The sequence below is a fragment of the Acinonyx jubatus genome, chromosome B4 (genome assembly GCF_027475565.1).
Source record: "Acinonyx jubatus isolate Ajub_Pintada_27869175 chromosome B4, VMU_Ajub_asm_v1.0, whole genome shotgun sequence".
NCBI lineage: Eukaryota > Metazoa > Chordata > Mammalia > Carnivora > Felidae > Acinonyx > Acinonyx jubatus.
The window spans coordinates 82,369,283-82,391,566 of record NC_069387.1 but is presented as its reverse complement, the minus strand read 5'-3'; the positions used below and the strand labels follow the sequence as shown (position 1 = coordinate 82,391,566).

The window sequence follows — 22,284 nt, the reverse complement described above, 5'->3', positions numbered from 1 at the left end:
CTCACCTCCCAAGAGGGTCATTGCAACATGAGACCCAAGAGAGCTGCCAGGCAACTCCAGCCCCGCCTACAGTTCCTGGGTATTAATCCCCAATCCCCAGCTTGACCACTCAGGGGAGGAGATTGGCTGAGGAGCTTGAAGAGGGGGCGTCACCACTATCCCTCCCAAAGCTTAAATAGGGGTTCAAACAAGAAAGCTAGGTGCTTGGGAAAAGTGCTCTCTTTCACGGGCTCCCTGAACCAGACCATGACCCAGACTCTCAAGCTCGCCTCCAGAATGTTTCATCGCGTCCACCGTGCTCCCAAGCTGAGCGCCTCACTGGGTTCCAGAGGCTCCGACTCCGCGCCCAGGAGCTTGGCGGACATCCCAGGCCCATCCACGCCCGTCTTCCTTGCTGAACTTTTCTGCAAGGGAGGTCTGTCGCGGCTACACGAGCTGCAGGTAGAGGGGGGACGTCGTTCCTGGAAATTAATGCTGGAGAAATTGGCTTTGAAAACGCTAGAAAGGACAGACTAGTGCAGAAAGTAGGAAGAGGTCCAGTGAGAACGGATGCCCATGAACTATAGAGAAATTGGGGCTGCCGGCAGTGGCTCGACCTACTCGGAGTCCATCCCTATAACCAGCAGAAGAGTGCGCTCAAAAAGCGCCTTCTTGCTCTGTAGAAGTTGGGGCCGAGTTAAGCCCAGAACAAGTGCTCGGGAGGCAGAAACGCACAGTACCTTAGCCGCGTTTCCAGCTTAAAGCTACAGGCGCTCCTATTCAGTCGCTGGGGGCTCGTCCCGAGATAGTCCACGTGAGGAACCTTTGGGATCTCTCCGCCTCGGTTTACCCCGGGCGACCTAAGAGAGAACCTGAATGTCCGTCCGCTTTGTGCAAAGTTCCTCCGTCTTGCCCATCACACTCAAACTTCCTAGGGATGTGAAGCGAGGAAAAGAGAAGGAGGAGAGGTTTGAAGCGTCAGGGCTACATACCAGCTGGGAGCTCGTGAAGAGACTGAAGCTCCCCCTTGCACAGCCCAGAGAACACCCTTGGAGTTGGTACGGACCGAGCTGGATGCCGGCGGCCCACGTCTCCAGTGTCCGCCTCCCCTTCTCCCAGGTGCAGGGCGTCGCGCGCTTCGGTCCCGTGTGGTTGGCCAGCTTCGGAAAGGTGCGCACTGTGTACGTGGCGGCCCCTACACTCATCGAGCAGCTCTTGCGACAGGAGGGTCCCCGGCCCGAGCGCTGCAGCTTCTCACCCTGGGCAGAGCACCGTCGCCGCCGCCAGCGGGCTTGCGGACTGCTCACCGCGTGAGTCCTCTCTGGCCTCAAAGCCCAAACGTCCTGCTGCGCCCCTCTCCTGTGGCTGGTCTGGAGACAGTCTGTCTCGGGGTGTGGAGGGAGGTCGGCCTTTTCCCTCAACCTTCTGGTAAATGGGGCTTCCCACCCCTGCCATTTTCGCTCAAGCTCAGGTAAAGCCCCGCCCTTGCCCCACCGCCCATCTCTTTGTCTTTTGAAGCCAAAACCCTGGGAATCCGCCGAAGGGGCGAAGGTACCAGGACCTAGGTGGAATGTCAGATTCTGTGACTCAAGTTACCCAGGAACCCAGGCCCCTCCGGGGCAGGAAATGAGTAACGAAGTAGGGGAATGGAAAGCGGGCACAGGCAGGGGCAGGTTTTGGTACCCCAGGGGAGCGGCGGCAGTCTCTTTCTGGCCACCCCGGCCGAACACGCTCCATCTTCGCTGCAGCCAGCTCCGTCCAGCCACCTACACACACCCCCATCCGCTCTGATGCGCCCCCTCTCCCACACCCGTAGGGAAGGCGAAGAATGGCAGAGGCTCCGCAGCCTCCTGGCCCCGCTGCTCCTCCGGCCTCAAGCTGCCGCCCGCTACGCCGGAACCCTAGACGACGTGGTCCATGACCTTGTGCGGCGTCTTCGGCGCCAGCGGGGACGCGGCGCTGGGCCGCCCGCTCTGGTTCGGGATGTGGCAGGAGAGTTTTACAAGTTTGGACTAGAAGGTGAGTCCCAAGGCACGGGCAAGTGTAGGAGGCACCCGCTTGGGTTTCTCAGTGCCCTGACAGCGCCCCCTCGCGCCCAGGGATAGCCGCCGTGCTCCTGGGTTCACGCCTGGGCTGCCTGGAGTCCGAAGTGCCTCCAGACACAGAGACCTTCATCCGCGCGGTGGGATCGGTATTTGTGTCCACGCTGCTGACCATGGCGATGCCTAGCTGGCTTCACCGCCTCGTGCCCGGACCCTGGGGCCGCCTCTGCCGAGACTGGGACCACATGTTTGCATTTGGTAAGGCATGGAAATGAAGTGAGGATAGGGGAACATAAAGCTGTTCGGGGATGGTGAGGCATCCCTGTACCTTCTCCCCACACAGCCCAGCAGCACGTGGAGCGGCGAGAGGCCGAGGTAGCCTTGAGGAGCAAGGGAAAGCCTGAGGAGGACGTGGGATCTGGGGCACACCTGACCTACTTCCTGTTCCGGGAAGAGTTGCCTGCCCCGTCCATCCTGGGCAATGTGACAGAGCTGCTACTGGCCGGAGTGGACACAGTGAGGTTCTCCTCCCTGTTGGGAGCCCAACTTCCAGAGCTTATTCTCTCCAGTTTCAGGGGCCACCCTGCTGCTGCAGGGGATCCACGATGGCCCTTTAGGCCAGCTTGGCTTAACACCTCCTGAGCTCCAGACTACCTCATATTCTGCCCTCTTCACTGGGTCTCCACTCTTAATGCCTCTGATGCTCTCACCTGTCCTCTCAGGTATCCAATACACTCTCCTGGGCTCTATATGAACTCTCTCGGCACCCGGAAGTCCAGACAGCACTCTACTCTGAGATCACAGCTGCCCTGGGCCCTGGCTCCAATGCCCATCCTTCAGCTACTGCTCTATCCCAGCTGCCCCTGCTGAAGGCGGTGGTCAAGGAAGTGCTAAGGTGAGGGAACAGGAGAGGAGGAGCTAGAGAAAATGCTGGGAAGGCCTGGGGAAGCAGATAGTGAGTGGGAGTAGGGAGAGAGAGCAGAGGAAAATGGTGCTCTACTCCTGGTCAAGAATGGGTTTGGACGTTGTGGGCTGAGGGATGAGAGGGAGGCTACAAGTCCTGGCCTCACCTTGCTGTTTCCCTCTGGCTCTGCAATCCAGACTATACCCTGTGGTACCTGGAAATTCCCGTGTCCCAGACAAAGACATTTGTGTGGGTGACTATATTATCCCCAAAAATGTGAGTAGAGCCTATGGATCCCTTTTGCTAAGCCATCCCCTCACTCTCTTGGGCCCTGTCCTCTTCTCAAACATTCCACATAAGCCCTTCACCCTCCCTTTGGCCTGAATGCCTCTCTCTAGGATAAAATGGGACAGTGGAGAAATCATTCCAAAAGTAGCCCCAGAAAACTTCACCATAACCAGCCAGAGCCTGCCTTTGCTCCAATCCATGTATCCTCTTTTCCATGTCCCTCCCTGCATTCATGGGCCCAAACTGACAAGTTTATGTTCCTTTCCCACCAGACGCTGGTCACACTGTGTCATTATGCCACTTCAAGGGATCCTGCCCAGTTCCCAGAGCCAAATTCTTTTCGTCCAGCTCGCTGGCTGGGGGAAGGTCCAGCCCCCCACCCATTCGCATCTCTTCCCTTTGGCTTTGGCAAACGCAGCTGCATGGGGAGACGCCTCGCAGAGCTTGAACTGCAAATGGCTTTGGCTCAGGTGAGTGATCTAGACATGAGAGACTCTAACCCTCTAAAGCCATGAACTCTTCTGACAAGCATAGGAAAATATATGATTTGGTAAACCTAATCCTCCGAAATATCGCAATCCTGTTATAGGTCTAGAAGGTGAGCAAAGGTATTTAGACTATCTTTTTCCCTGCCATAATCCCTTACCCTCATTAACCAAGAAATTCTCTACTGACCACAGGTGCCATTTCAACATCGACCAACCTAACACTAATAACGCCCTTTACCAATCAAACCCACCATTGTAGACCCCTCCCATAGTGATAGCCTTCTTCCTCCCCTTTCCAGATCTTGACCCACTTTGAGGTGCAGCCTGAGCCCGGTGCTGCCCCAGTCAGACCCATGACCCGGACTGTCCTGGTACCGGAGAGGAGCATTAACCTACAGTTTGTGGACAGATAGTCCTGTGGATGGAGGCTGTCATCATCACGCTTTCTCTCATTGCAGGGATCTATCAGGCACAAGACCAAGAGATATGTATTCCCCCTGAAACCTGTCTATCTGACCAGACTGGTTAAAGGGATCCTAGCAAACTGTTTGAGGCAGCCCTGACCAAGGTGTGAAGTAGGCATTGGCCTCACCCATCAGGCCCTGAGAAAACCATGATCCTTGTGTCTGCTCATCCTTTCTTCTGGTCATATCATAGGTACCCTTCAAGGGCCAACTCAAATTTTAACTAATAATGTTGGGTGGCCTGGGGAAGGACTCAACCACTGCCCTTTTGGGGCTTCTACAGTGTTTAGGAGCTGCTGGCTAAGCACTTATCACCACGTGAGCTAAGTGATTGTGCATCTGGTCTGCACCTGGCTCCTTGCATGTGAGCTCTTTGAGAGAAAGAATGAGACCTTATTCAGTCTTTATATCCCCTGCCAAGGCCTATCCCTGATTGGGTGACTCCATACAGGTTCTCATATTGAATCTGGACCATGTGGCAGAAGGGATAAGCAGCTTATCAGGCACTGTCTACTCTTCCTTCCTCATCTTGCCCCTACCAAGGAGAGTGTGCCCTCACCTGGTTTATGATGTTTTAAAACTCTCCTTGACTCTCTAATCACTATTAGGAGTTGGCTTGTCCCACCATTTAGTTCCCAGACAGAGACGTCTTTGGGCCTGTACCTGCCTACACCTTCCTATCATATGTGGAATTTTTAAATATTCATAGTTTTGAAATAAAAGAATCGAATGTTTCATCCTTGACTTTTGATTTACTTCTCTTCCACTTCTACTTCCTACAAGTCCTAGAGGCAAGGCCCTCAACCAAATCCCCTACTATGATTTCTCTGGTCCTGGGAGTGACCTCCATAACAATGGGAGGTCTAGATACCTGGGAGAGTGGTTTGCATCACAAACCCAACACGTTTCTGTCTGTACAGGGAATAGCTAAGTCTGGCTCCCTAGAAGAGATTTAAGGGGGTGGTGGTGGTGAAAAGTACCTGCAAGGGCTAGGCTATAAAAGTGGGTTGGGGAGCACAGGATTTGCAGAGATGGCCAGAGGCAACTGACTCTGGTGGAAGTACTTTTGGAACCTGGACTGCCAGGACTGGAGGATGTCTGCCCTCTCTGGAAAAGTTGCTCCAAGCTAATTTCCTTCAGAGAAAGACAGGGATACATGCACAGAAGTGAATTCAGACAGGATGAAACCTGAGTGTGGGGGTGGCCAGAAGCCCTGGGGCACTGAGGCAGAAGGGGGGTGGGCAGAAGGAGCCTCTGTTTCCCTGAATCAGCATTCTCTGGCCCCCCCAGAGGCTGGGCACAGTTCTCCCCTTGTGATGTATACAGATTAACTCATCTTCCATACAAATAAATCTCTCAGCACACTCCCAGCAGCCCCTCTGTAGCCTAGATTCCCCTCCCCATGTCAAGACTTGCCCCCCTTCTTCCTGCTCCTCTCCATTCCGATTAGCTGGATAGAGATGGAGATTTCACTTCACACTTCCTCCTCCTCCCCTACCACATCGGCCCCCTGCCCTAGACATGGCTACCTGACCACAGACATTGTCTGCTACTGGGCCTTCTGGGGATATCCATTTTTGTAAGATCTACAGAGGGGCACAATATACCCAAGGCACTGTGCAGAGACTAAGGTTTGTGTGCCTTTACTGCCCCTCCTCTCAACTCTCTATTGTATTCTCCATCTCCACCCCCACTCCTCTATCACTAAGCTTAACTTGAACCTAAGTGACCTGATTTTTAGCAGATCTGAGCTTTGAGGGAGAATAAAGCCCAGCTTCCTCTCACACCCTGTCCCCTGCCTGGAATCAGTGATGAGAACTCTGTACACCCACACTCCTCATTGGGCAAGTAGGACTGCTCACTTGAAGGCAGCAGTCCCATGACCCCTTTCCTAGACTAGAGTCTCTTTAAGTTGGAAAAAAGGAAGGAGAGAGGACCATACTGGTTGCTGGTCCCAACCCCCATACCAAGCAAGACCTCCAATGGTACTGAAAGGGAGGGAAACATACTGTCTCAACTGACCTAATTTTAGGACCCAGAGTGAAACTGGAGGGAGTGTATTTGTGTGTATATGTTCTTTGGTGTGTCTAAGTTTCCAAGGAGGGCCATCATCATGAACAGCCCAGGTTTGGCACAAGAAACCCCACCTATGTCATACCTACCTGTCATATTTGCCAGGATAGGTACTAGTAGTCACTCTGATTTGCTGTCTTCCTTCTGGTCCCCACCAGCTATTTTGTGAATAGCAAATCAGCAAAGTCTGACCCTTCTGTCTTCCCAGGTGAAGAATGTGGAGGGTTATCTCTCTAGGCAAACAATTTCCCACTGGAAAAATCGGCCTCTGTCCCCTCTCTTTGATCTCTCTCCCTCTCTTTTGTTAGAAGAGATATACTCCAGTACTTCCAGATGACTCAAACCTGCCTTTAGCTTCAGTTCCTCCATTCCCAGGAGAGTCTGGGTGCCAGCACCATGGACAGCAGCCAACACCCCACCCCACCCCCACCCCCCTTTTACAGAAGGATGGAGAAGACCATTTCCAAGGCAAGGATGTGACCTTTAGTAGACCTTTAGTAGAGAAGCATTTCCCCAAAAAACATCCCCAGGGAGGAGGCAAAACAGAATCTTCCTGAGGAAAGGACCAATAATAGGAAAGGCGTCTGGATCTGACTTAACAATGTATGAAGTAATTATTTTAATTGCTGATGAATAGTTCACTTAAAAGACACCATCATTCATATAATACACAGCCCCAAGGCCTCAGGAGAAAGGGAGGAGGCCTCAGGCTGACCCACATTTTAACCAGTCCTTCCCAAACCTTTTCTCTATAAACAACAGCTCTCTATGCTGCTGCCTCCAAGCGCAATACCTTCCAGTTAATACCACTAGCTGGGGCACGGGATCAGACCTGTGACCCTGAACTTCCATAGGAATAGCTTAAGCTGGGGTTGGAGATTCATAACATTGGGACATTCTGTCTGTCTCACTCTAAATGAGTCCAAATTCATTTCATGCCACTTCTCTGGGTGAGCACATTACCTGGGAAGGACCAATAGAACCCACAAGATCCCCAGAAGAAGAAGGACAGCTCCATCCTTCCCCAGTCCCCAATGTTTAGGGGTTGGGGAGCTCTCATTCTTGCAAATAACCACCATCCTTCACACTTGCGTATCTATTTCCCCTCATATTTCCGTATCTATTATGACACTCAACACGTATTTCCAAGGCTCTGTGCAACCCCAGATGAAAAAACACATTTTGGAATTTGTTAACCAGCTACTATTTGAAATAAATGGACCATCAGCTAGTCTAGAAATCTTTTTATGCCATCACTAATTTTCTTTGTGATGGCATTCAACCTGTCCCTCATTTATCCTCATTCCAACCCTATGAGGTAGACAGGAAAACCACGGCGGAGAGATTTTTTTTCTGGATCATACAACTTGCAGGTGGCAGGCCCACCCCTTAGGTCCCTCTGAGCACTGCCACCTAGCAGCCAATGTGAATTATTCACCAACAAGTGGGAGTTACAGCTCCAACTCAGAACCCACTGCTGCACTGGGGATTCACAACCTCTGCAGAGAAACCTCCCCACACCTCCCAACCCTCCAGAAAAGCCCCAGATGAGAAAGGAGTCTCCACGTGCATATAAATGATTCTTTATGCCCTCCCCCCATGCAATGGGGGGTGGAGCAGGGGGAGGTCCCTCCCGCCCTCATGCAGGGAACGGGAGGTTAATGTATACTAGTCTTATTGCCAGCTGCCCTGTGGCCATGGGGTGGGGAATGGGGCGTCTACAACCCCTTTCTTCTGGCATTGGTCCCCCTTCACCAAGTCACTATGGTGGAGCTGGGGGGGGCTGGAGGCCCTAGGAGCTGAGGTAAGGACGGTTCTCTAGGGAAGAAAAGATGCTCTTCCCACCTGCCCACTGGTTGCCCCAGGATAAGCGTGAGGAACTATCAGTGGGGGCTGGAATGTCATCCAGGTGTCTCTACCCAATGGGCAGTAGAGGCCAGACAATGTCTCCAGCTTGAGGCTGCCCACAGAGATCCTCAGTGGTGGGGGCAGTGCACCCCAAGCACCTTGTCCAGGTGGTACCTCCAGCAGCCATGACAGCTTATCTCTGGCCGATGCACTGATGCAAGATCCCCGCTCCTGGAGTTCAATTTCAGACCGTGGTGACCCTCATGACAACCTCTCGGCCAGAATGGGAACTGGAACGGGCATCTGGCGGCCGCAGCTGTCCAAGGAGGTGCAGGATTGTGTAACCACAGCGCTGAGGCAAGAGCGTCCGCATGCGCTGGGCAGCCGGGGGGCGGCTGGTGGCCCCAGAGGGGGGGCCCGTCCTTGAGGTCCTGGGGCCCGGCTTCCCTGCCGTCCCTCCCCCTGTGTCTCCTCCTATGTCCTTGGTCTTGTCATAATTCAGGACCTTCCACTGCTGGTTCACTGCCTGCCAGCGCTTGAAGATGCGGTAGACAGAGGAGCCTTCGTGCACGATGAGGCCTGAGCGAAAGGGAGAAGAGATCCAGGGTCACCGGCTGCCCAGACCTAGGCCAGGGGTACTTAAGCAAATATAGGCCAGAGTGAGGAGATAGGGTATGCAAAAGACCTGAAGAGGCAGGGAAGGGAGGGGCACCAAGATAGCCCTAAAGGCTCCCAGTGGTAGAAAATTGTGGCTATGGAGCTAAGGGAATGGGCAGGGAAAGTTAAGTGTGTGAGTTGGAGGAAACCACTGAGTAGGTAAGGGGGAGAGGGGTGCCCTCACCTATGCAGACGACATCCATGAAGCCATACATGCCGTAGCAGATCTGAAAGAGCAGATCTTGCCGTTGCCACTTGGCTGAAGGGCTGAGTGAGGACCAGATGAGCCAGGAGATGCTGGCAACGAGGAAGAGAGAGCCCAGAACTATGGCTGCAATCTGGACCTTCTCGATGACCGTCAGGGAGATGGCCTGCCACTGTGTGGGAAAAAGGGCTCCAAAAAGTCACAGAAAGAAAAAGAGGGCCAGGTGGTGAGTGGCCCTGAAGAGGAAGATGCTCCAGAGCCTTCCTGAAACCCTTCAGGCAGGATTAACAATCTGTCTCCTGTGTGTCCTGATCAAACCTCGTATGGGATACTTTTCACACCGTCTGAGACCACTTGTCTGCCTTATGTTAGAAAGACAGGATCAGGCAAGTGCTCTGAACCCAGACCATTTAGGTTTGAATTCCAAATCCTAACTCCATCTCTTACTGGCTGAGTAACTTTGGGCAAGTTTTTAAATATCTCTGTGCATCAGTGTTCTCATCTCTAAAATGGGGAAAGTAAGGGGCGCCTGGGTGGCTCAGTCGGTTAAGCATCCAACTTCAGCTCAGGTCATGATCTCACGGTTGGTGAGTTCGAGCCCCACGTCATGCTCTGTACTGACAGCTCAGAGCTTGGAGCCTGCTTCGGATTCTGTGTTTCCCTCTCTCTCTCTCTCTCTCTCCCCCTCCCTGCTGGTGCTCTGTCTCTCTTTCTCTCAAAAATGAACAAACACTAAAACGAACTTTTTTAAATAATAAAAAGATAAAATGGGGATAATAATGGCAGATAACTAATAGGATTATTATGAAGATTAAATGAGTTGCTACACACCAACAGTGTGACACATAGAACACACTACACGTCTGCTATCATCATCACCTTCGGCAGTATCGTCTTTTGCCTTTTCGTTGTCCCAGTGCCTAGGACAGTGCCTGGAATACACATGGTTCCCGATAAATGTGAATAAATGAAGGAAGGACTTACAGACAGACGGGAGATTATGGTAATGGTGGGTAGGGGTGCTTTGAGGAAAAAGTAAGCGGTTAAAATAGGCTCCCTGGAGAATCCCTAATTCTGCTGCTGAAAGCCCTTGCCCCCTCTGGAAGTTCCTTCCTAGCATCTCACCTGCAGTGGGTTCTTGGTGCTGATTGCCAGGACCTGGTACTTGAAATAGCAGAGCTCACAGCTCCAGGAGCCCCTCTCACTGATCCAGCGAATGAGGCAGGGCTGGTGTGTGCAGCGCACTGAGCCGTCGCAGCGGCAGGGGCTCAGGAGCTCCCCCTGGAGGAAGAGTGAGAAGGGTCCGGTCAGCTGTCTCCACCCGACCCCACTCCTCTCCAATCCAAGAGAGGGAAACCTCTCCAGGTCAGTCATTCTCCAACCTTAAAAAAATTCAGCCCTCTCACCCAAAACAGGGCAAGAAGGCTGAGGCCTCCGAGAAAAAAGAAAAAAGTTAGAGCTCAGGGTAAACTTCCCTGCCCAAATAGATGAAGAACGAACCGAAATGGGGCTAGGAGAGGACTGAGTTTTCTCCTTTCCTAAAATTTGGGGAGCGTGCTCTTTATTAAGGCTTCCCAGATGGAAAGCTACCCCTTAGGTTCCAGAGAGGCAGGAGGGTCAGAGCTTCTGATCCATGCCTTCCTCTTCCATCCCTTCGCTGTAAAGTGTTTCACAGATGTGGTACAGACTGGGATGAGTTATCGTCTTCAGTTTCCAAGTATCAAAAGGGGGAGAGTTCCTGGGAGTGGGAATATGTTCCCCCTTAATCAAGGAATCATTTCTCATAACAAAGGTACACCCCCCCCCCCCGCCCCCGCACCATCCCAGGACAACTTTGTCCATAGCATTTGAACAAAGAGTACTCTTTGGAATGAGATGGAAAGTTATGGAATGGGAAGAAGAAAAGTGCCCCACAGAGAGAAATATTGAATGAGGCAAGGGCACCGGCTGGGCCCCCCCTTCAAGGGGGGAATAGAAGCACTCTGCCAACCTCCGAGAATAGGCCCCTCGGCCTACAGAGACCCTGGGGTGAGAGAAGTGGGACAGAAAGGCTGTCCCTGTTAGTGGGTGTGAGGGATTTTGAGTCCTCCCATGAGAAAGCCCCACCCTTTCCCGGGAGCCTCTGACCCCCCTCCACCCCAAACGTGCGCTCGGGGCCTCTCCAGTCAGCCCCCCAACCTCACCCAGTACCCACTCTGGGTCCTGGGTCCCGCCCAGCCTCCTCAGGCCCCGCCCCCTGTTCGTGGTCCGCCCGGGCGCCCCAGGTATGCGCCCCCACCCCTCCCGCCCGGCCGGGTGCCCAGGCCTGACCTGCTCCGGGCCCTGGAAGCAGATTCGGCACTGGGGGGTTCGGAGCCCGCTGTCCAAGCTGCTGCTGAGCGACAGGGCGTCCAGCGCGCCCGGGGGCGGCGGCGGCGGCGCGGGCGGCGGCGGGGGTCCGGCCCGCGGCTCCTTGTCGCCGGCCAGGCCCCGGGCCCGCGGCTCCGACCCGTAGTACTCCTCTTCGTCGCCGTCGCCGTCCCGGGTCGAGCAGCTGGCGAAGGGCGCCCAGCCGCAGCCGCCTCCCCCGCCCCCCCGGGGCTGCGGCTCGGCCCGGGGCCGCCCCCCGCCCGTCAGCACCAGCAGCTTCAGCTCGTTCAGGAACATGCGGAGCCGAGACTTGAGCATCGTCCGGGCGCCGGGGGGGCGGGAGGCGGCGTGCAAGGGGGTTTCTCGGGCGGCGGGGGGAAGGGAGAGGACAAGGCCGGGAAGGGGGCGCGCGCAGGAGAGCCGAGCCGGGCCGGGGTCTTCGGGGCCTGAGAGCGCAGTTCACTGCTGCCACAGCCGGGGTTCCGGGGCCGAGAGGGCCGAGAGGGCTGGCGGCCCGGGGGCGGCGGGGCGGGCAGCCATGGCCGGGGCAGGGGGCGGGGAGGGGGGCTCAAGGTGCCGCGCCCCGCGGGTCCGGGTCTGGAGCGGGCCGGGCTCCCGGGGTTACGCGCCCCGGGCCTCCTGCGGCGGGGCCGCCCCCCATCGCCGTCCAGCTGGCTCCAGCCCCGCTCGGGTTCCCGGCTCCGGCTCGGCTCGGCCCGTGCGCTCGGCGGTGGCAAATGGCGGCTCCTTCCGGCGGCGGCGGCGGCGGAGACCCCCCCGGAGCGGCGGGCGGGCGGGGCGGGCGGGGCGGGAGCCGGGGAGCCGGTGAGGGATGGAGGGAGGGGCGGGGCGGGGAGCGGGAGAGAAGTGGCCGCGGCTGCGCATCCCCGCCCTGCCCCGCACGAGCAGGTGTCCCCAGAGGCGGGGGCGAGTGTGCGAGCCCGGGGGAGGGTGGAGGGAGGGGAGTGGCCAAGGAAGGGGAGTGTGCACACGGGTAGGAGAATAGGTGTGTTAATGGGGGTCGGGTGCTGGTGAGCGAGTGAGGAAGCAAGGTGAGTGGTCAAAGACGCAGGTGCACCCGGGAGGGAGAAGCTTGTGCAAGATAGGAGTGTGCAAAGAAAGAGCTATGCAAGTGTCTGAGGTGTGAGGAAGGTGAACAAGAGATGGACTCAAGCAATAAACACTTTTACACAAAAGACGGGAGTGTGCATGGTGTGGGGCAGTGGAAAACATATTAGTAAGAGATGCATTTGGATGGTATGAGAAACAGAAGTGTGTAATTGTAACGTGTGAGGAGGTGAGTGAGGAAGAGAGACAAGAGTACTAAAGGGATTAAAGTGTCTTTCCTGGTACTCTCCTGCCCCACAACACTACACTGAAGTGAATACTACAAGCGCAGGCGCGCGCGCGCACACACACACACACACACACACACACACACAGCTCTTTGCTTTTGCTTTTATGGAGGCCTTGACCCTGAGAACCAGTTCTACCCTCTCATCACATCATTTCTGCTTTACACTTACATCTCCCCTCTCCAACGCTGAGGGAAAAGGGATTCCAGGGGAGCCCATTGGGTCAAACGCACTGGAAAAAAAATTAATTAGCAAAAGAGTAATTAACAGGAGAAGAGAGGGTATGGAACCAGAGACAGACTGCCAAACTAAGTCTCCTCAATAAAAGTGATTAAGGAGAGTAATGCTTTTATGAAGCATTCAAATGCTTTGCATGGATGAATGCATGAATCAGAAAGGGGGCTGGAACCCAAGGCAACCTAGAGGATGACTTCTATTCTAAAGACAGTAAGCTGTGGAAGGTGAAGCTGAAGTGGACCCTGCCGGCGTAGGAAAGAAATTCGACACACTCAGAGACACTTTGTCTGCCAGAAGGTTTATGAACCAACCAGTCCCGGCAAGGTAGCCAATAAAACATTCCCCTCCGAAGCCCCTTACCCAATTCAGACCTTGAGGACTTTCTTTCCTGTGTCCCAGCTGCCCTTGCCAGCAAGGGCCCAGAGCTACAACTACCAGAATGCAAAGAGGGGGAATCTGTACTGACCTGTATTCCATTTTGCCCTGGAGCATAGTTCATATTCATCTCAAGCCTGAACTCTTACATCCTCTGCAGGATGGTTGAGGAGAATAGAAGTTAAGATGGAAAGAGTGGCAAACAGAGTTATAAAATGGTTTCAGATTTTAGACAATTTCTCACAAATGAGACACTGATCCCTTCCCTCCTTATTCCCATTCCCCTGAAGAGTTAGGAGATAAATAAGGAAGTTAGAGCCAGTAAGACAAGGAAAGTCAGAGAAACCTGTCTGTTGTCTACCTAGGTGTCTGCGAATAGAGGCCATTTGGAAAAGTCTGTGTTCTGGGTGGGAGCAAGGGCTAAGAAAACTTGCATTGGGGAAAAGAGAGAAGCAGAATGACCCCAAACAAGGAGTCACAAGGTTTGTAGACAAGCACAAATCATTCTCATGCAATGCAGTGGTCTAAGGTGGTGGTAGTGGTGACTCCTTCACACATGCCCACTGCTGTATCTATATAAAATGTATACATATGTATACACATATACAAACACATATATATCCTAGCATCTTAGTGCTAGAAAGAACCTTAAAGGTTAAACATTCCTGTCTCTTGCTCATTGATAACTTATCTGCCAGAAAGCACTCCCAATTTTAACACTTCCAAGAAAGGGTAGAAGTTGGGAGGAGAGGAGGGCATTACCTTGCCACTCTTCCTGTTGGATCACTGCATTAATCTGTCTTCCATCAATTATTTAACCCTAGTTATGCCCTCGGATGGGTATTGTCTACTCTGTTTTATACGACCACACTGTTGGCTACATCTTTACAGACAGCCTCATCATTACTTTAAAGGGCTAGTGACTGAGACACCAAAAAAACCCACACACAAACAAAAACCCTGCATACACACACAGGAAGCAAGCACTCAGTAAAAATTTGTTGAATGAGTGAATGAATGAAACAAAGCCGCAAATGGGAGTATGTTTTACGTTGGCTTCAAAGCAGAAAGGCGACCGCGCCACGTCTCGCCCCCTCCCCGCCAGACCACCATATAGTGAGATGTGCAGTGAGACTGGAGAAGTGCTCAGGCTCGGCCTGCAGCCCTGAGTTGGGAGCTGGGTGGCCCAGGTTGCCATGGCACCGCATTGGACTCCACCCTCTCTTGTCTTCCTCTCACCCTCCTCCCCGCCAGGGTCTGGCAGTCAGTCACGTGCCCTGCCGCGTAACCACACCTCTGCTCCTCAGAGCTAAGTCAAGCGGTCACGTGTGATAGCAACAGATCACGTGGCTGCCATTGCTCCGCCCCTTTCTCCTCCCCGCCCCCTTCCCGGTCAAAGCCTCTCCTGGCTGCTCCTCTGCGCATGAGTGTCTCGTACGTGCCCCGAACGTCCGGTGTTCGCCCCGCCCTTCCAGTTTCCGCGCGCCTCTTTGGCAGCTGGTCACATGGTGAGGGTGGGGGTAAGGGGGCCGCTCTAGCTTGCGGGCTGTGTCTATGGTCGGGCCCGTAGCGTCCAGCTGCACCGGACAGAGCTCGAGTGTATGGCGCCTCAGGATCTGGCTCCGGGGCCCCGATAACGGGCCGCCCCCGCAGCTCCCGGCACGGAGTGAGGTAAGTACAGACCCTTCCCAGGAATGGGGACCATTTTCGTCCTGCACGGCTTCCTACCCGAGCAAGTTATGGAAGGATGGCTCGAGGGCGGGAAGTGGGGCAGGGTGTAATTTGTTCCTTTGTGGTCATATGGAGGTGTCATTTTAGGGACTGAATGTCGGATCTTCGACGCAGGGGGTGTGTCGTGTGAGATCAACCTTGTGCGGGGCGCGATGGTCTGTCCCAAAGGAAGAGGAATTTTCTATTTTAGGGCTTCACGTGGCTGGAGGGGTTGGAGTTAGGGTCATTGTGTTACCTGAGGGGCCAGCCTCGTGGAAGATTGGGGAAGGGACGGGATGCTGATGTGGTGTCTTTGTAATGTCTTTTGTGGGAGTCACTTTATTGCTGCAGGCTTACACCATCTGAACTTTGGAAGGGATTTTCAGTGGCAGGAGTCTCTGTGATTGTAGGGTCTCCTCTGATCTGAGAATGGCTACTCCTCGATATGAGCCAGTGGCCGAGATTGGTGTTGGTGCTTATGGAACCGTGTACAAGGCCCGTGATCCCCACAGTGGCCACTTTGTGGCCCTCAAGAGTGTGAGAGTCCCTAACGGAGGAGGTGCTAGCGGGGGCCTTCCCATCAGCACAGTTCGTGAGGTGGCCTTACTGAGGCGGCTGGAGGCTTTTGAACATCCCAATGTTGTCCGGTAAGAAGAGGTGGAGGGTTGGGAGTGGGTAGTAAAGGGGAAAAGGTAACCTAAAGGTGGGGAGTGATGGTCAGAAGGGAAGTGGGGACCCTGAGGAAATAGGGGAGGCCATTGGGTACAGAGGGATTGATCAGTGAGTGACCATTTGTTCTGGCCAGGCTGATGGATGTCTGTGCCACTGCCCGAACTGACCGAGAGACCAAAGTGACCCTGGTGTTTGAGCATGTGGACCAAGACCTAAGGACATATCTGGACAAGGCACCCCCACCAGGCTTGCCAGTGGAGACTATCAAGGTGGGTAGGGTGGGTAGACACTGAGAGGTACATTTGTGAGACCTTTGTGGTAGAACCTGTTGTGATTTCAGGTATGGTGTCTAGTTTCCAGTTCCTGTGTGTTTCCCCCTTCCAAACTAGGATCTGATGCGCCAGTTTCTAAGAGGCCTAGATTTCCTCCATGCCAACTGCATTGTTCATCGAGATCTGAAGCCAGAGAACATTCTGGTGACAAGTGGTGGGACAGTCAAGCTGGCTGACTTTGGCCTGGCCAGAATCTACAGCTATCAGATGGCACTTACACCTGTGGTCAGTAGAAAGGTGGGGGTAGGGGAGTGGCTGACCATAGCAATTGAGAAGTCATGTGTTTTGTGACTTTAATTAACCAGTTGTGGTTCATGGTAACCCATACAATCCTCATCCGCTTTTCTTATTCCCATTAGGTTGTTACACTCTGGTACCGTGCTCCGGAAGTTCTTCTGCAGTCTACGTACGCAACACCTGTGGACATGTGGAGCGTTGGCTGTATCTTCGCAGAGATGTTTCGTCGCAAGTATGAGACCCAAGTATCCTGAACTATCTTGAGTTTCCCAAATCTCTTAGTCATAAACTGCATCCACTCCCTGCCCATTGTTTCACTTAAGTACTCTTGACCATTTTGTCCCTAACCAGGAACTCTCAAATGGCCTGGAATTAGGAACTTCATAGCCCCATATTCTCTATACCCTCTGTTTTGAGCCACTAGCAATAATTATTCCACTACCAAATCTTTGAAAATGACTGCTCCCTGTGTCCTTTCTCACCTTAGGCCTCTCTTCTGTGGAAACTCTGAAGCTGACCAGTTAGGCAAAATCTTTGAGTAAGTGACCAGCATGGGGGAAAAGAATTTTCCATTCTGAATCTTTCTGCTAAGCCCTGGATGGCAACTGGCTCTGCCCCTGGAAATGGAGGCTGGAGAAGGACCCTCTTGACCAGAGTTCTCCTGCTCCCCATAGCCTGATCGGGCTGCCCCCAGAGGATGACTGGCCCCGAGATGTGTCTCTGCCCCGAGGAGCCTTTTCCCCCAGAGGACCCCGTCCAGTGCAGTCAGTGGTACCTGAGTTGGAGGAGTCTGGAGCACAGCTGCTGCTGGTACTGGGCTTGCGCATGGGCACGGGTACAAGGGGAGGTTGGGGAGGAAAACAGAGCAGTATAAAAGGGACTTAAACTGTCACGGCGACTAAGACTCGGTTGGAGGATGGGCTAGTTTTTAATGTTGCCGTGAATAGGCCATCCAAAAGAGGGATGTAGAACATACGCCATCCTAGGTATTATTGGGGGTGAGCAAAAGTCTTTTTGTTTTATTTCATTTTATTTTTTTTTTGTCTTCACGGTCTTGATTTTTGCCTCCACTTCTCAGGAGATGCTGACTTTTAACCCACACAAGCGAATCTCTGCCTTCCGAGCCCTGCAGCACTCTTATCTACAAAAGGCAGAAGGTAACCCAGAGTGAGCGATGGAGTGGCTGCAATAGGACCAAGAGAAGAAAAGCCCGTCGTCTCCCTTCCTTTGAACACTTAAGTGGAGAGCCCCCCAACTGAGAAGGCGACCTCAGCTTCATCTCTGAGGCTGTGGAAACTCCTCCCAGCTCTCCAGAGAGTATTTTGCTGCCTTAATGACATTCCCCTCCCATCTCATCCCTCCTTTTGAAGCTTATCCTTCCCCTGCCCCTCCCCCCCCCCCAATTTCCATACACCAAGGGGTATCTTCCTTGTTTTCCCCCTTCCTATCTTGATATTGGGATCTTTTTTTATACAGGAAAAACAAAACAAAACAAAGAAATACGGTCTTTTTTTTTTTTAAATATTTCATCTTCTGATGATGGGCTTTGCCATTTGGGGATTTGGAAAAACCATTTGGAAGATGGAACTTCACTATAGAATCTTGAAAGATTCTCCCCAGGTCAGTCACAGAGCCTATGTAGGCAGTGGAGCCCAACCGGCAAGAGAGAAAAAAAGGCACTTAAGTTGCTTCTTTGAATGTGGAGTTTAAATGGCTTTTATTTTTATATTCACTGAATTCCCCACACTGGGTCCTACTTATTGTAAGAAAGAGTTCTTGATGGTTTTTCCTGGCTGTCCCTGATTTACCCTTGGAGCCAGCCATGCCAAGATGTGTTGAGGTGGTCCAGCATGTGGAAGGGAAAAGAGGGGAAACAGAGCCAGGAAGGACTCCAATCCCCATCCCATTTCATGCACTCCTAGGAGCTTCCCATATCCACTTAGAGAGAGAGGAAGTTGCTCTTTATTCCTTATAATCTTGCTCCCCCTAAACATGTCAAGGCACACAGCCTGGCTGTTCAGTCATCTTTGGGGGATGTGACAAAGGGCCTTTCCTTTTTCTCAAAAAGGGCTATAGGCCCTAGGTTTTCCCTAAGGGCGGAAAAGCTTAGGGAGAACAGAGAGCAGGAGAGAAGTCAGAAGGATCCAGAGTCTCATAGAAAGGCACTGGGGTTAGCTCGAGGATCCTTCTGATTCCGAAATCGCATTGCTAGCCAAACACCAAGGATCTGTAAAAAGCAAAGGGAAAGAGATTATCACCAATTCTGAATCTCTGGAGCTAATACCTACAGGTATAGAGAAAGACTTACAGACACATAAGAGAGAAATGGAGAATGTTACCTCTGTAAAGCTAAAGAAGAGTCCAACACCCCCCAGGATTTTCAGGGCTTCGTCTGAATGCTTAAGAAACTTTTCTCCACACATCTGGCACGTGGAGCTCCGGCTCTTGCAGATCTGAGGGTAAAACGTGTGTGTGTGTGTGTGTGTGTGTGTGTGTGTGTGTGTGTGTGTGTGTAGGACGCACAGTTGCTAGGCTGCCCTATCCCAACACTAATGGTGAAGGGCCCCAGAAATTTTTACTAGTTTCTGATTATTCTCCTACAGACTGAAATCTCACTTGACTAATTCTCTACCCTTTGTATCCATCCCTTCCCCCCCAGCACACAGCAAGAGAGCTGCTAGAGAGAGACAATCCCATTCAAACTCTTAAATCTGCCAATTTGGGCATTGTCCTTAACCAGCTTTCCTACCAACACCACCCCTCCCCCCAGCACAACTCACTGCAGTGCAGAAAGCATAGTCCTGTTGATACAGGGTTGTGAGGTTGAACAAGCCACAACAATCAAAACTTCTTTCCAGTTCATCCCGGGTCTTGTTGCTCATGACCCACCAAGACGCATTGATGACATCCGTCTGGAGAATATAGGCAGAGGGAAATTGGATGCTCCTACATCCTGACCTCAAATACCTCAATTTCCCTATTCCAGCAAAGGGAGTCAACATCCCTCAGAAATAAGGGTTTATTATACAGAAAATGATAAAAATCCACCTCAGGTTTTGGAAAATACTGGAAAATTAGCCAGATTTCCCAGAGGAAGCAAATGGCTCAAGAGTCTGGAAGTGGGCCTACTAAGAGGTCCAGACTTAGGGTTGGGGAGTAAGGGAGAGGGGGAAAGGAGAGGGAGAGGGGAGAGGGAGAAAAAAAGCAAGTACTTGAAAGGGCATCCACTTACCTGTTTGCTTCGGTTAATAGCAAGACATGAGCAAGAGATCCCAAACTGAAAGATGAAGACCAAACCGAGGATGATCATGTACTGAGAGGAAGAGTTACAGGAAAAAACAAACAAACAAAAAAAGGCCTAGATTCCTTTATGTTGCACCTACAATAACCATCTGATCTCACCTGTTCGCAGAACTTCTATAACCACGTTAGTTGAAAACAATAAAATCAGCTCTGGTTTCATAAAGTATGGTATAAGGCAGGGCAAGGAGACACGTCCCCAAGATCATTCAAGTCTACCCTTTCCAACATTCCTCCTAGCGGATTCAGCCCTCCCCAAAGCCCGGGTGCTCCCATCACTTAAGGTCAGGATACAAAGAATAGCAGTACTTGATGGTGGTTGACAGCACCCACCAGTCCAGCCACCGCGATGAGAAGAAGGAAGACTCCCACAGCAATGACTCCTCCGATGATGTGGATGCTGGACACCAGACCCAGGCCCTTACCCCAAGCAGCCACTCCAATGAGCAACAAGCCTACCAGCTACAGGAAACAGAGCACGTTACATCTCAAAAGAATTCTAGCGTGCAGCACAGCCAAAAGCCTTAAAGGGAGTCTTGGACAAAGAAGAACCGGGCTTGCGTGAACGAAGGAGAGGAGGTGTATGCTCCCACTGGAGATCAGAATGACTGGGACAGGGGTGGGGGCAGCAGGCAGAGAGTCTATGCATATAAAAAGGAACCTGTAGTTTCATCCATTACTTCTATTTTGAGAGAAACAAAATCACAGGAGGGAGGGATTGGCCTTTATACCCACAGCCTTCAGTTCATTCCCCCCACCTCCACACAAACCCTCAGATCACCGGAAGTCTCCCCTCTTCCCACGGAAGTCCCCTGGAATTCCCTCTTCGCCGGAAGTTCCCGGGAATTTTCCCGGAACCCCCAGTACACCCCTCTTCCCACCGGAAGTCCCCTAGAGATTCTTCCCACTCCTCTTTCCGCCCTGAAGCTTCTCCCCCCACCCCCCCTCCTCCAAAACCTCACCATGTAGACCACGTTCAGCGCGCACAGCGCATTCTTGGAGCAGGCAAAGCCACCGCAAACCATCTCCCCAGCTTTGGGGACCCAAGTGGTCCCAAGGACTTGGGGGGAGGGTCTTGGGGACCGTCTTCTTGGACCCCGACAGCTTCTGTCTCTTTAAATCGAGTCCAGCCAAACCCAATTCTCTGCGCCTGCACCGTCCCACCCCTGCCTCTGGATTGGAGAAACTCGGGGCTAATCCAGGACGTCGATGGCCTGAATGCCAATCAGTCTGCATTGCGTCACTAATCCGCCTGCCGGCCCCTCCTTTAGGTTCTTTATTGGCTGAAACTTAAAACTGGGGGTAGGGCTTCCATAGATTCTCATAGGGACCCGAGCCTAAACTTCAAAACCCCGGATTGAAAGCCGAGCTTTCTGTGGCCGCAGCTGGAAGAGGGCTAATGCGAGGAAGGAGGCCCAGGAGAAACCCAGTGGAAGAGCGAGTAGGTGCGGCTTGGAGGGCAGGGCCCAAGGGCTCCTCCCCTCGAGGGAGCGCCCTTCACCGCCCCTTTCCCCTTGTCCTGCAGTGATCTCATGATGACGCCATTGTTGGTTGTTATTGCATCACACTCGAGAACACCCAGAGGAGCAAAACATCAAGCTATTTAGCCCGGCCACAGAAGCCCTGGGTTCGGCACAGCAACATCCAGCAAATCGTCACGCGTTTGCAGGTGTGTCCACTAGTACACATATCCTCTTCCATATCCCCTCGTAGCTGGGTGTGAATATGCTATAAATGCAGTGTGCAAAACAGCCGCCTCGGGCCAGAACATTTCTGTAGTGACAGAGCCACAAGGGCAGACATGAGTGTACTCGGTGTCTTCAGAACACATGCCTGATCCATGGCTTGCAAAAAAAAAAAAAAAAAAAAAAAAAGCCAAAGGGAGGGGTCTGGAATATGAATAAATATGAGAGGAAGGAGGAAGTCTCCACATTTTCACTCTGAAGGTGGGCATAGAGGTTGATCAATATGCTTATTATTGAATAAATGCTTTTCACGGAGATGAGAAAAGGCATAATTCTTCTTTTCCAAGAGAAACAGTGGTAATGGGAACACAAACGAAAAACCTCCCTTCAACCCCACGGGATGATTTCAGTTTGTATGTACTTAGATTCTAGGACTGCATGAGCAGTAAATCTTAACTGCTACAGTCAGATTGCACGGGTTCCAACTTTGCCACTTACTGGCTGTGTAACCTTTGGCCCATTACTTAAGCTCTCTCTGCACGTTTCCTCATCTGTAAATGGGGATAAATAACAATACACCTGTCTCTTGGGTTGTTAGGAGAATTGAATGAGTTAATATATGCAGAATGCTTATGACATTACCTGGCATATAGTAAACACTCAATGTTCGCTATTATAATCAGGCTGTTTTATAAGTTCCAGTAGGTAACCCCAACTCTGATTCCCTTGTCTCTATCTATACAATAAAGAATCCACAGTTATAATCTGCTATCCTTCACAAATTAATGTCAAGAAGGTATGCAGGCGAAGAGACATTTGGCAGGGCCAGAAAGGTTTGAGTCCTGAAGCAAAGCGATTAGATCAAACTAGCCACTGTTTTCTCTCAATATCTCCCCTGCGTCTTCATTCTGTTCTTCAGCTCCTCATCCACCCTCTTCTCTTTCAGGTCCTACATCAAGGGCAAGACAGTGGTATTAGGGATAAGGGAAACTGACTAGCAAGCATCTTGGTTGGGGGGTATAGTGAAAAGAGTATTGGAGTTATAATCAGAAGACCTAGACCCATGGGGCGCCTGGCTGGCTCA

At 52.3% G+C, this 22,284-nt stretch overlaps 4 protein-coding genes across 8 annotated transcripts; 2 read left to right on the top strand and 2 right to left on the bottom strand.

Annotated features, from left to right (window-relative positions):
- Positions 1 to 198: 198 nt before the first annotated feature.
- LOC106975877 (25-hydroxyvitamin D-1 alpha hydroxylase, mitochondrial) lies at positions 199 to 4,909 on the top strand. 3 transcript variants are annotated; one of them, XM_015073252.3, is made up of 9 exons: positions 199 to 441; positions 1,099 to 1,289; positions 1,796 to 1,998; positions 2,079 to 2,279; positions 2,365 to 2,537; positions 2,744 to 2,916; positions 3,123 to 3,201; positions 3,486 to 3,683; positions 4,001 to 4,909. In XM_015073252.3, exons 1-9 carry the CDS (start codon positions 247 to 249, stop codon positions 4,112 to 4,114), a joined length of 1,527 nt encoding a protein of 508 aa, XP_014928738.3. In that variant the 5' UTR covers positions 199 to 246; the 3' UTR covers positions 4,115 to 4,909. The 3 variants fall into 3 exon arrangements, with proteins under 3 accessions (XP_014928738.3, XP_026927177.2, XP_026927178.2); XM_027071376.2 differs by having other exon boundaries at positions 305 to 1,289; XM_027071377.2 differs by lacking the exon at positions 3,123 to 3,201 and having other exon boundaries at positions 305 to 1,289.
- Positions 4,910 to 7,805: 2,896 nt separating this feature from the next.
- MARCHF9 (membrane associated ring-CH-type finger 9) lies at positions 7,806 to 12,201 on the bottom strand. The gene is made up of 4 exons (XM_027071387.2): positions 11,259 to 12,201; positions 10,074 to 10,229; positions 8,928 to 9,120; positions 7,806 to 8,665 (listed from the first exon to the last, which is right to left on the bottom strand). Exons 1-4 carry the CDS (start codon positions 11,613 to 11,615, stop codon positions 8,331 to 8,333), a joined length of 1,041 nt encoding a protein of 346 aa, XP_026927188.1. The 5' UTR covers positions 11,616 to 12,201; the 3' UTR covers positions 7,806 to 8,330.
- A 92-nt stretch (positions 12,202 to 12,293) lies between these two features.
- On the top strand, positions 12,294 to 17,715 carry CDK4 (cyclin dependent kinase 4). Of its 2 annotated transcripts, none has more exons than XM_015073243.3 (8): positions 12,294 to 14,935; positions 15,385 to 15,621; positions 15,780 to 15,915; positions 16,036 to 16,215; positions 16,338 to 16,447; positions 16,703 to 16,753; positions 16,890 to 17,025; positions 17,294 to 17,715. In XM_015073243.3, exons 2-8 carry the CDS (start codon positions 15,404 to 15,406, stop codon positions 17,384 to 17,386), a joined length of 924 nt encoding a protein of 307 aa, XP_014928729.1. In that variant the 5' UTR covers positions 12,294 to 14,935; positions 15,385 to 15,403; the 3' UTR covers positions 17,387 to 17,715. The 2 variants fall into 2 exon arrangements, with proteins under 2 accessions (XP_014928729.1, XP_014928730.1); XM_015073244.3 differs by having other exon boundaries at positions 12,300 to 14,935; positions 16,036 to 16,203.
- Positions 17,716 to 17,904: 189 nt separating this feature from the next.
- Positions 17,905 to 21,028, bottom strand: TSPAN31 (tetraspanin 31). 2 transcript variants are annotated; one of them, XM_015073247.3, is made up of 6 exons: positions 20,478 to 20,997; positions 19,810 to 19,977; positions 19,448 to 19,528; positions 18,996 to 19,127; positions 18,555 to 18,668; positions 17,905 to 18,442 (listed from the first exon to the last, which is right to left on the bottom strand). In XM_015073247.3, exons 1-6 carry the CDS (start codon positions 20,538 to 20,540, stop codon positions 18,368 to 18,370), a joined length of 633 nt encoding a protein of 210 aa, XP_014928733.1. In that variant the 5' UTR covers positions 20,541 to 20,997; the 3' UTR covers positions 17,905 to 18,367. The 2 variants fall into 2 exon arrangements, with proteins under 2 accessions (XP_014928733.1, XP_026927190.1); XM_027071389.2 differs by lacking the exon at positions 18,555 to 18,668 and having other exon boundaries at positions 20,478 to 21,028.
- Between the last annotated feature and the right edge of the window lie 1,256 nt (positions 21,029 to 22,284).